This window comes from Styela clava, chromosome 7 (assembly GCF_964204865.1).
Source record: "Styela clava chromosome 7, kaStyClav1.hap1.2, whole genome shotgun sequence".
Classification (NCBI taxonomy): Eukaryota; Metazoa; Chordata; class Ascidiacea; order Stolidobranchia; family Styelidae; genus Styela; species Styela clava.
Window position 1 is genome coordinate 12,676,975 of NC_135256.1, and position 13,293 is coordinate 12,690,267.

General features: G+C 34.8%; 1 protein-coding gene across 1 annotated transcript; it reads right to left on the reverse strand.

The window, feature by feature from the left end:
• Window positions 1-360: 360 nt before the first annotated feature.
• Window positions 361-9,425, reverse strand: LOC120328874 (uncharacterized). The gene is made up of 10 exons (XM_039395429.2): window positions 9,361-9,425; window positions 7,989-8,197; window positions 7,331-7,562; window positions 5,893-6,070; window positions 4,802-4,924; window positions 4,205-4,355; window positions 3,479-3,700; window positions 3,297-3,407; window positions 2,274-2,409; window positions 361-1,100 (listed from the first exon to the last, which is right to left on the reverse strand). The coding sequence occupies exons 1-10, from the start codon at window positions 9,416-9,418 to the stop codon at window positions 1,021-1,023; spliced, it is 1,500 nt and encodes a 499-aa protein (XP_039251363.2). The 5' UTR covers window positions 9,419-9,425; the 3' UTR covers window positions 361-1,020.
• Between the last annotated feature and the right edge of the window lie 3,868 nt (window positions 9,426-13,293).

Below are 13,293 nucleotides of genomic sequence, written 5' to 3' on the forward strand. Positions count from 1 at the left end.
AATTTGAAAGAATATGAATCAAAAAAAAATGTAATCGGGCATTTGGCCACACATTTTCATGTCCGCGGGTTGCCGGTGTATTTTGAAGAAGTGGGGCATTTATTTTATCGATGCAATCGAAGATTTCATTTATCACAATTTCATAAATAAAGCAACCATTTTAAATATGTATATCGGCCATGGATTGAATATTTTATTCAACAGAAAAACCATTACATATCCGTTGAAAAGTCGTTTTTTTTAAAAAGGAGTGGCGCAATCTCGAAGTCTAACTCAGGAGCCGTACCGCGGAGATTTCGAGTCGATGAATATGTATTTTTCATATACAGTATATTTAATCCAAGTAAATCCACAGTCAAACAGAATCTTCAGTTATTAAGTGTAATCCAATAAAGCAACTATACAGGAATTGGTTGCGGTAAATTACAATCGCGCTCCATCCAGCCAATAGTTCTACGATAAACAGATAAAGTAGATGAGCAGATTTACTGTGTGCGCTCCCGGTTTCATGTTTTTGCCGAAGAGGCCTTGACCAATAGTACATCCCAGTAAACCACTGCATCCTAGCGGTGATACACAAGTGCTAATGAAAAATGGGTACACACTGTATTGAAACTATCTACGGGACCCAGCAACAATGGACGGTTCCATTACATTTGAACCCACGTACATGAACCCACGACAATTGCACCTGCATACTATTGCACCTATGGATATTTTTTTGTTTTACGGATATTTGAACTCATACTAACCTAACCCATGGGTTTTAGCATCTGCATATAGATTGAACCCGCGGATATACACATGGGTTCAAATGTACGTGGGTTCAAATGTACGGTCTCCACAATGGACATCTCAGAGTAAACGGTTGTACACTTCTGAAAAATTTACACTGAACAATGTATTTATTAAGAAAAGGAAAAACAGCGATGAATTTTATTATTATAATGTTAACTGATTTCTTCCTTCACTGCGCTAAAAAATGGAAATACTATGAATTTTTTATATTGTGCTCCTTGCTTATCCAGATGCCTTTAGAGTTCGACACAGTTTGTTCTTTCCGTGTCTGCTAATAATACACTCACCACGACGGCCAGGTCCTGGACATTGAAAGAAGCATGTTAGTACAAAAATCAGTTTAGTTTGTCAATCCGCCACTCTTTTCACACACATGTTCAACTCTTTCACACACAGTAAAATATTATTTTAACTGTGACAAGACTTGAAGATTATTCATAGCTTGTATTTTTTACCGATCATAAATTTGAAAATTCTTGATATATATATATATATCGAAGCTGCGTGTCTCGACATTACTTCAAGTTGCGGAAAACACCACAACTATTCTCTTTGCAAACTGTTTTAAAATAACAATTTGCCACGAATTGATAAAAAATCCAGTTTTTATCAACACAAAATTGTATTTTAAGATACAATTCCTTCCAAAACGAAGGCGTAATTACGCTCTAAGACAGGGGTCGGCAACCTCTTGTCGCTCGCTGGCCAAAACTACGGCTTGCAAGTCTTCGCGGACCGCACATATTTTTAGAAAGTTAAAAACCGAACGGATGGCCGATGAATCACAATTTTTTCACAGAGATCAGAAGTTGAAATTTTAGATTTCAAACAGCGTAAGAAGACTGCGTGAACTAGACTCAGTCGTCTTACTAAAAGGATTTTTTTTACAAATGACATTTAATGTGACAGTCGTTGTTGCATCACGCCTGATAGCTTTTCGACATCGGGCGGCACACTGGATGAAGCCAAGATTAGGGCATTTTCCAAATGGGCATCACTAATCCGAGTTCTTAGATTTTTCTTTGTAACGTTCATTTTTGAAAATAATAGTTCGCACGCGTATGTACATATGTACTTCATATCCTTTAAGAAGATACTTTATCGAGCAGTGATTCATCTCTCGAATATAATATGGATTTTATTGCCTCATTGCATGGCATCTCAAGGTGCTCTATTCGAATATTTTCTGCGCCTCTACACTCAGCATCAACTTTCTTGCGTGTTGCCATTTGTCTAATTATAATCAAATTGTAGTCTCGTTAAACGAGTAGCTGTTCACTACATTGTTGGGTTATAATATAATTCTATTTACACATGTCTCACAATAAATTCTGTTATAATCAACTCATCGAGCGTGGATTGTAAAATTAATCAGAACTGTAATTCAGTGAAGCCCCGCGGGTCGGTTTAATTTTATCCGCCAACCGTGGGTTGGCGACCCCTGCTCTAAAAGGCTTGTGAAGTTGAAATAATACCTCTAAAACTTGCACATTTGTACTTATAATCGTACGTTGTTTTTCCACCACTCAGTTTCACTTTGACTAATTCACAAATTTTCGAAGTACTCTGAGGTATCATATATTCAATTGCAACAACGCTTGGGTAACATTTCTGTATAGAAAAAAAAGGCATTGTATAATTGATTCAGAAATATTGTACCATGAAATGTAGAATATATACAACAAATCCTGACATAGCTCGTTATTTTTCAAATATTCAAAATGAAATTGTCTCCTAAAATATCATTGGCTTATATTTTGCTTAGTTTCTCGGCTCAATCCAGGGCCCATTGTTTTACAATCGTGTTCATAGATTTGTGTGTTGCTCTTTAGTTGCAATAATATAAAATATTCTTGCCATTTTTAACTAAAAAATTTGTCGAGCCTGGATTTGAAAATTTAAAGGAATTATCTGGGAATCTGCGTTGTCCATAAATTAACATGCTCAGTGGGTTATTTTCTTTACTTCTCAGTGTATAGTAAAAGCACAATTCCTATATGTCCCCATTTAATTCGGAAAAATACTTTATCAATCTGCGGTCATCTGAGCCCGGTTCGCGAACGGGCGCGCTAACCTTATTACCTGGCGGCAGAAACTGTTTGTAATTTGCTTTCAATCATTTTAAAATGATGCCTTCATTATCGCTTTGAATATGTAAATACATAGCTGCGTGCGCAATAAAGTAATATGGAACATGAAGCAGACCTATTAATCGATTTGCTAAATTTGTATTGCTAGTCTTGTTGTTGGAATTTGTTTTTAAATATCTTACAGAATCCAGCACTTTTTTGTTATTTATGAGTGCCAGTTTGAAGATAGATTTTTCTCTCACCAATGCCAAAAATAAATAGCTCACAAATCGTTTACATTAAGCTTAATAAATTTCGCTTGCTTTGCTTTAAGTATTTTGAATATTTTTACAAGATTTTAAAAACACCACTACATACCAATACTACAGTGCTGAAGATCAAAATGAAGAAACACAAAAGATGACCTACATTATTTACTTGTCCTCTGAATTCATCCCAAATACTGTCTATATTTGAGGTTGTAACTGGTGTTAGCAAAACATTATACAGATCTTCGTACTCATCTACTACGCAAGAATCCTAAAGTACAATATATCATCCGTATTATTTAGATATAGAAGTACATGGTCGGAAATGGTAATTTTCGTCACCTGCCCTATTCCAATGACATATTCAAAAAATCTTCCTCTCTGCTCAATTAATTTGATAAGAAGTTGTAATTTCGCTTTGGAATCCATTTGCAGAATTCGATCCCTTCGTGTAAGTTTAGTTGGAGCGGGAATTGTGTCGGGATCAATTCCAGTGTCTCCATCTTCGCCGAATAACTCCAGAAGGTAATCAATTGGATAATCGCAACCGTTGAACCAAGAGCTCTATACAATAGTTAAATTATTACAGAACGTATTCAAGCTAAAACGTGGAGGAACATTATATGTACTCATTTAGTATGAGAACCAAGATGGCAAACATCGGAACGTAGTATGTGTACCAGGCTAGGGTTAGGCCATAATTTTATTTCAATTTTCCCTATTAAATTATGGCCTAACCTAGTACACATACTACGTTCCGGTGCCCGCCATCTTGGTTCGCATACTACAGGAGTACCCATTATTCTGCCAAACTACATTATTATTTGGCATGTGGCAGTCAAAGAATGGTGGGTTGAGAAGATTTTCGCTATATACAAAGAATCGTAAAACGGGACTTGAATGTCGCCGAACAATAAATATTTATACACTTAGAGGTATGTCGAGGACATATTCTGTGTTAGCGATATTGAGTTTATTTTACCCTAATGGAGATTTGAGTTTCTATATCGGATTTTCTCCTTTTATATATATGTACTATAAACTTCCTTTAGTCCCACAATAAATTACCATTAAGGTTGACTTTCCCCCAAAACAGACATCAGCTATGTTTTCCAAACCAACGCATTCGCGCGAATTCAATAATTCTTCTTTCCAAAAATCCCCAACAATTTCTGGAGAAATCAATATTGCACGATACCATTCTTTGACCCCAGGTTCCCTATTGATAAAAATTGAAATTACAATAATTATCGCCAAGTTAAATTCGGGCTAATAACACCAGAAAGCTAAGGAAGCGGAATTCAGTTTCGTTCATACCAAAGAATTTCGTAAACGTAACAGCTATCCTGAAACATTGTTGGAGTCAAAGTGTAAGTAACACTTGGACACAAAAATCATATTCATGAATAAATACATCAATTGGAGATAATATATTATATATGCAAATTTGGGTTTTTTAGTTGTTTTCAATTCTTATAGCAAGCACAAGTTGGAATTTTGATTACATGCGCTTCCTTGTGCAAAATGATATAGTTTTCATTGTCGGACCATTTTTTAAATCTCATTCTTTATTCTCTGACTTATATTCGAAAAAAGAAATTATATTTCCACTTGGGATTCATTTATGGGAAGAAAGATTTTATTATTGGCAACTATTTTTCTTACAATATCTGTATCGGAAAAGTCGGTATCGGAATGTCCGTATAGGTATAGATGAATGAGTCCATATCGAAGCTTGATTGAATTGAAATTTTAGGAAACCAGTCTGGCGGCTGAAAACCATTTCCTCTGTAAAATAAATGAATCGATGTAAAACGATACCACTATAACTGAAATTTTGAAACCTTCTTTTATTTTAGTGTCTTATAGCAATGATCGAAGTATACTGCATATTCTATTATTATTCAAAATAAGATTCGTAAAGCATATCAAAATATATTCTGATACTGGTATTAATATGAGGCTTAACATTGATTAAGCTGATACCAGATTGTGACTTTTTTCGCAAGGTGTTTGGTGATCTGTGTGTACATAACTTCTCTCTCCTAGTCTGGTTTTTGTGCCATGAGCATTGTGTTGATTTATTAGATTTAAAAACATGACAGTAAAACTGTCGAAATAATTCCGATTAGATAAAATTGAAGCTCACTTTGGGAGTTGCTCAACATCATAGCAAGCTCTCTGAAAAAACCCGTTGCACTAATAATGTTGAAGTCATTGACGGAGTCAGTGGAGTCATGATGATGACATGCATGACATGCAATCATTATTTCAATAATACGGGGCAAACGTTTCGCGGGTAACCTCAGTTATGACTGCTCATAAACAATTGGAATTTAGTTGAGCCATTCAGTGCCCATATCTGAATTGGACATTGACGTAAAAATATATAGAGTACAGTTGGCAGAACATTTCAAATTGATCTGAACATTCATCGCTGAATCATACAACGCAATACCTCATTAGGAAAACTTCAAATTACGCTATACATTACAGAAGGTAATGGATAATATCTTTCATATAAAATAAACCACACATGTGTAATTATGTCACTCAAGAATGGATTTAGCTTGCATTATAGCAGAAATTCGGTATGAAGTTAGAATTATATACTATAACTATAGATCGATCTTTTTCACTTTTATTTTAAGTCAAACTATCATGGCTCGAACATACTTGAATTTACAAAACGTCAAATGTAGTACAATGTGAAATATAAAAGCATTAGATTTATAATTTCATTAAAGTAACATTACCGGCACGTTGTCGACATTAGAGGAAGTTTCTTTTTAATTTCATCTTTGGCTTCTCTGTATAATATCGGTGAAGGAGCGAATCCAACCTTACACTTCACTGTGCAATTTGAATTCAAATTGCTTTTATCAGTACACGTTACTATGTCAGCTATGTCATTCAACGATTTACAGGCTTTTCCTTCAAGTAAAGTAAATATCCTTAAAGCATCGATTGTGGACATGTGCATATAATTAGTGTTACAATTCCGGGATTTTCTGTTTCTTTTCAATTCCGGACCCGGGGTTATTTTAAATACAATTACGGGATTCAACTCTTTCTGGGCGGAAATCACGCACCGGAAACACTGACATCCGACAAAAAAATTGGCAAAGTTCCAAAATGTTCTGTACTGAAGAATCCGACCTAGACACCAATTAAAAGCTGAATATTTGACCAAAAAAGATAGCAGCTACGACAAAAACACTCAAATGATATGTGTTTCCAATTTTAATAATCCCGGAATTGAATGGAGGAAATCCCGACCCCCGGGTTTCAAATCTGGTCCCAAAATAGCTACCCAACTTGAAATGTTGCGAATACATTGTAAGGATTCTTTATGTTTCAGTTGCAGCTGCATCAATTAGCTTATAGTCGTGTTTCTCAAACTTTTGCTTATTTAGTGCTAGATTACCCGGGTTGGTAACTTCTTATGTTATCAATCAAAGTCATGACACGTTTCTAACTTATTTATATTATTATTTATATTATTTATTTATATTATCCAAATGAAACAATTTTTTTTTCTGGCGGATACAATATTGGATTGAAAGAATAATTCTATACTAATACTGACTTTACTCCAAAACACATTTCAGCCGTCACTCTGGGCGGGTCAAAAAGAAGAAATGAGAAGAAGAAAAATATTAACAAGATGATTAACAACGAGAGAGTGGTACTCAAATATAGGGACACCAAGTAGGTATGCAATCTGAAACATTAGTATACCGATAGCATACCGCAGTAAACAACCATAAATCAAGTTACACGAAAAAGGAACGGCACAAGACGCGCAATTTTCATATTTGATTACGACATCCCAGGCAAAAAAAAACGAATTCCACGAAGGTCGCAGGAATTTTTGAGATAAAAAAAAGTTATAGACTCCCAGCAAAAAATCCAACGTTTAATCAGAATTTCCAAGCGATTGGTCGAGTAGTTGATGAAAAAACCGATTTTTTTTTTCACAACAGGAAGCAGAAAGTACTAACAACATGATCAAAAACAACATGAAAAATGATTCATATGTACACTTCGGGTCTAACAACACAATATCAAAACGATTCATATGTACATTTCGGGTCCAATTAATAATCAAAGCAATTTTGTGGTGTTTTGGCCAATACTTTTTTATTTGGGGAACGTGTGATATTTTTGCCCAATATATGAAAATGAACTTACGTGTAGTAGTCCACGAGTACGAAATTGTAAAATTTGTCTTTTTTCGTGGGAAGACAATTCTTACATGGCCAAATTTGTATCCTGGAAGCATTATTTCTTTTGTTCCGTTTTCACCATCTCTTGCAAATGTACGATATTGATGATCCGTATGCACATTAACTGATCCTTGATCATTGTAATACAAAATGGCCATATTTTCCCAATCGCCGTATTCTGAAATCCTTCCACCAAACTGAAAATATACGAAAAAGAAAATGTATGGCTCACTGAAAACCTTTACTTCAATCATGGTACAATTTGGTTTCGACCAAGTGTTAATAAAAATTTGCGTAGCATAAGTCTACTCTATACCACTCACTCAAAATTTGATGAAACCAGCTGGATATAAGAATTGCTTTCAAAATTCCATTGCATATCACAACAATAAAATTATGATAACTGAGTTTCTATCAGTCTTATCCACCGCATATTTGAAGAAGTTTGGAATGGGGATGTTTACACCGATTCCAGTCATTGTTAATTTTACTTTATGGTAATTTATTTATAGGACCTGCATAAATATTTTGTCGTCAGATTTTAAATAAACGTTCACAAAATAAATGACAGACAAGCAGATAAAACCCTTGATATTGCCTTATTGTTACAGAGCTGGACGCACCGATATCCAGTTTTGGTAGGAAACTGACGAATCTATTTTCAATATCAAATCTTTATGTTCAGGTATTTTTCCGTGTATGATACAAATTCTTCCCATTTTCCTCCCTTCTGTAAATAATTTTCTAGCTTTGTCATTAAACATCATTCCGGGAAATTCAACAACACCATCTGTACCATCGATTTTGTGGATACATTGGCGCGGAGCTGGAACTAAAAAGGATAATGATCAATCAAAAATTGACACACCTCGAATTAGGCGATTAGAATGGGCATAAAACTAAAAGATGAGATAAATGCTCAAACATAACATCACGACTGCTGATGGAAGTTCACAAAAATGAAAGCAATAGACTTTTAGCATTAATTTCTACCTCTACCGCAAGCGATCTGCAAATATTTTGTAAATATAAAGAATAGCGATTTTTTTCTATCCCTAGGTATAACATTTCAGTTCTCTTCTAAGAACTTGCTTGTCGGGTTTGATATTCGTTTGGTTTGGATACAAAGTTGGTACTCCCTGACTACCGCAGTAAGTGAACCAAGATGGCGGACACCGGAACGTAGTATGTGTAGCAGGTTAGGGTTAGGCCATAATTTCAGATACAAATACTACGGGAGTAACTTGGCTAGTCCCCGAACTCTAAACTAAAATAAGAAAAATGCATGAGATGGGATGGGACAGCCCACATTTATATTTCCCATGGGACACGTGGGAGACGAAAACCGTATGATTTTACAGGAAATGATGGTAAAACATTTCGTTATGAATTTCGTGTCCATATATTTGAGCATAGCTCGCTTGTTACTTATAATAGGCAAATTATTTTCAGCATTAACAATATACTTAGTGTAGGGGGTGATGGACACATGTATAATAGATATGAATATAAAGTTAACAAAGTCTGTAAATTTTGTTGTTTTGCATGTCTATTCGCACATATTGTCCTATTTAGTAGACGCTAAACCTAAATTTAGCAATTTTTATTGAATTTTATTTTAATGATAATCCCATGGGATGGGACAGGCATAATTGCTATGAGATGGGTTGGGAATGGGACAGAAAAATATGTCCCATGGACAAACCTGTGTTTTCTAGTACCCAAATCAAGAATTTTGTTTTAAATAAATTCAGTTTCAATGAGGACCTTGTGGCTGTGGCTGCTTGTTATCATTTACAAGCATCGAGATCCAATTTACCAACCGAAAATTAGCACTTCATCTGTGGACCCAACAAAATCGCACTCTGGACCTCCGCGGGTCCACCTGGAGCACGTATGGAAGCCTTGTCCTATGCCATCATGCACGCTATGACACCACAATTGATTAATGGTTATTGCCATAATCATTCCCCATAAATGTTTAAACAAACTTACCTTTTTTACACGAACTCAAGCAAATCCAAGTCAAAACAATTACATCAATGATTTTCATATTTTTGAACACTGTAATTTAAACGTAAGTGAGCATTTGAAATAAAATAAAAAATTTTATTTGCTTTTTTGTTCTATCTTACTATCAACAATTTCAAAACGTGTGATTTACCAATTAGTACTTTAGATACCCAGTTTTTACAATCGGCAAAACAGCTCCCTTTTCAAAGTTAATACACAAATGACACTCTTTAATTGCATTATAACAAAACGAACAAAATCTGACTTCGACCATAGTGAATGTTTATCACTAAATGAATGATACAACGAGATGGTTATTGTGAAGAGCGAGGTAAAACACAGAAAAAATATTTAAAATTATGCTTTTATGCTCGCGTGTTGTATTCGATTGTGCTATCAATTTATACCATTTACGCCTTTCTTGTACACCTTACTGTTTTACAGCTTTGCTATTTATCAAAAATCGTTCAACTGTGATATCATTTCAACCTGCATACTACACGCAGGGAACGATAAATGATACAGATTTATATCAAAAAACGGATTTATACAGTCCGATATATGAAAGGTATATATTATATATACTGTAAATTACAAACAGTTTGATCCGCGAACGTAAATCTCTTTGGCGTAATTTTAGCCATACGTACTTGTTATTCGCAGGTATATATATGTAAGAACACCTGACGCTGGATCTAGTTGTCGTATAGAACTGCCTAAAGCAAAAATGTTCAAATGTTATGGTAGGCGTTGTGTGTCAATTGTTTGTTCATTTACCACCATGTTATTGTCTAGTCATCAGTTAGTATAAGGTAGAATATACAAATCTCAAATATGAACTGATCCATTAATTAAGTAGCGCGAATTTTGAGGACTTCGATATTACACATATATTAAATGGGTATATTATCCACACTTTTTTTCAAGTTTAGATGTCTACTTCCATTATTCACAACTTCTACAGCTATATTTTACATACCAAAGTTTACTGGTGCTGCTTCATTACGAAACTTATACGAAATTTTTGTCCAAATTCAATCCAGATTTTACCTTTGAATAATTTCAAAATTGCAAAATGTAAGTATATATGTAGAATTTCATTTTTCGTGTGTAATAATTCGTACCAGAAACCAAAAAAGTATTCGATGGTTTATTTAGCAACTTCTCACTGAATCTCATATTAATATTAGGGAGATTATATTATTAAGTATGCAGTTTTATTTCAAAACCTAAATTGTCCGACCTAAGGCATATATCGCTAGAAAGCTATTACTGTACTTTCATTTATTTCAAGCATTTCTGTGGGATTCGCTTTTTATTCGAAGTCTTGTGTGGTGACGTCAACTAAATTAAAAATAAAGTTACTTGTAGCGATTCCGCGACATTATGTCAGATGATCTCATGCTTAGCGTAAGTGGAAGGTTTTTCATTAAGGGGGACAGTAGGCTGCGCCACGATACTGGAACTGTTAAAGATTTGATAATGCAATTGTGACTCTAATCATTCGGCACGTCAATTTACGTTGAAACTGGAAGCATGACATGGGAAAGATCAGGACCATGTACCCTGATACAGGTACTTGTATGTTACCGTGAAATCGTAGATGTTCCAGCTTTGTTCCTCATGTGATTTTCGGGGAATTGTTGGTAAGAAAAAATCGTTTTGGTCTTAGTGTCTACATAGCCTATACTTGAGAATTTATGTGAAGGCATAAAAGTTTCAACGCACAAACCAAAACACGTTTTTTTTTTCAAACGAAAAAGCAATGCTCAAACATCTGGTCCCGAAAGCCAAAACGAAATTTTCTTCCCACAATTTCATCGAAAATCATATCATGAACGAAGCTAGAACTGTGGCATAGCTACCATAAATTACTAATTTAAATTCGTAAGTATAAATTAAGTCGACTCTTTGTGAACGGAAAAGCTCAAAATTTCTGAAAAAATATATAGATTTCAAAATTTAATAAAAATAATTCCCGTGATAACCCATCTTACACAAAATAGAGGCTGAATCCGAATCCTCTGTCAAATTTTTACTTTGTAATAGTTCGCATAAATACAATTACTATTGAGCAACACTGCAATACCAAATGCAAAATAAACAATAAAATTTACTAGAAAATAAATCAATAACCTTAGTTTAGTATAATTTGAAGAAAAAAGGGATTCAACAATAATTTTAGGCGCCTTGGGTCGCAATCCATAGGTTGGGTAACACTGCTTTAACGCATGCAGGTGTAGTATGACGTACTATATTGAAGAGGGAATTGAAACAATTGATTGCTTTATACGATCAATTCAAGCTGTTGACTTCAAAGCGTCCGATATAATGATCATTCGACTTGTTTTCTATTCTGTCTCCCAGCACATGGTCGACCAGTCTATATTTGAAGTAGTTTCAGAGATAATATATACATATATCACCCGTTTATTGATGTATTCAGAAATCATATGGCTACTATTTTTATGCATGAGTGACCATGGTTTCTATTCTGCTCTTCTTTTCTTCTTTCTGTTGATGCTTAATTCGATGACTATGTGGAGCCTAAGACGTAACTCAGCTGCGATAATCACAGTTACCTTATATGTTATCAATCCAATGTAGAGAAATTAGATGGATTTAATTGGCCGTTTGATTCGATTATTATTTCTAAATAAGTGTGGGTTTCACTGAAACAAACATGCTGGGGGGAATCATAGGGTATATATATATTATTTCACACTTTTCATCCCCTTGTATTTGAAGCAATTCTAAGTTGAGGTAAATAGAATGAGCATTTGGGAATGGGGACTAATCTTGTGCCGCATGTGTGAATGTTAGTTTGTCTATTGAAATAGCAATCAAATGCAATGTGAAGACAATGATTAATATTTGTGTATGAGCTGACAGAACTCAAATTTATGAATATCTGCAAGATTTAGAATGGTGGTTATGTTATAAATTATGTTGAGGTTCAAACCAGCGGAAGACCGACAAAGAGTTTTAAAGGCTCTAAACCAGTGATTCTCGAACTAGGTTTTGAGAGCCGCATGCGGCTCTCAACAACCTTTCCTGCGGCTCTCGTTAATGCTTTAAAAATTAATTATTTTCAAAAAAAATGTTCATTGAAAACTAATCATTGACTCGAAATTAAAATGCTGAGGTCTATTAGTCGAATGGATTCCCCCGTGTTTATTTGCGTAGCGTTGAATAACCTACAAGATGCAATAGTGACGCAACAGTGAGCGTTTTCACGGCCACTCGGACACTTTTCACTTGGAAAGATTTTAGACATGGCTGTAATCATTGGCTTGCTTCCGTGGATTTTCAGTGTTTGTCGCATTCCCGGATATTATGCATAAATCAAATAACTCAATGATTATTTTAATTCTAGAGTATTTTAATTTTGTTCCAGTAATCGAAAATAGTCCCGGAATATCTGGCGATCATCTAAAGCAGCTACTGCACTTTGCATCCTCCACGATTACGACCCGCTTTGACAAACTTATTAGAAATCAAAGCTGAATTAAATGGCTGTTAGTCTAGGGCGGGCAAAATCGAATCTTTTTTCGAATCGAATAATTTGAATATTTTTTATACATAACAGGGATCCAGAACGTCGGAGGTCGATTCGATACACCATTTAGAAATTGATAGAAACATTGAAAAGTCGACAAAAAAGCGTTTTTTTTACTGGTTAATGGTTGATTATATCATATTCGCTGATTGTCACTACGATCGTTTTGGCGGCGATATCCTAAAGTTGGTATTCTATATTCTCGCCCTTTCTCGTTTTTTGCAAGAATAAGCGGTCGGCGAATTTCGAATTTTCATATTTCTAATATCCCCTTGCGTTCACATCAGCGACAGCTGTTGAATACATTAAGGGCTGATTTCAACACCAAATTAATTTTATTCTGAGTTTTATCCTCT

Bases quoted from the DNA above. Each gene is read 5' to 3' on its own strand.
- LOC120328874 (XM_039395429.2), bottom strand. From the start codon at position 9,418: ATGAAAATCATTGATGTAATTGTTTTGACTTGGATTTGCTTGAGTTCG. The intron at 4,925-5,892 runs GTAATGTTACTT...TTTATTTTACAG, and splicing joins CTAATGTCGACAACGTGCCG to AGGAAATGGTTTTCAGCCGC. The intron at 3,408-3,478 runs GTGACGAAAATT...ATTGTACTTTAG, and splicing joins ATGTCATTGGAATAGGGCAG to GATTCTTGCGTAGTAGATGA.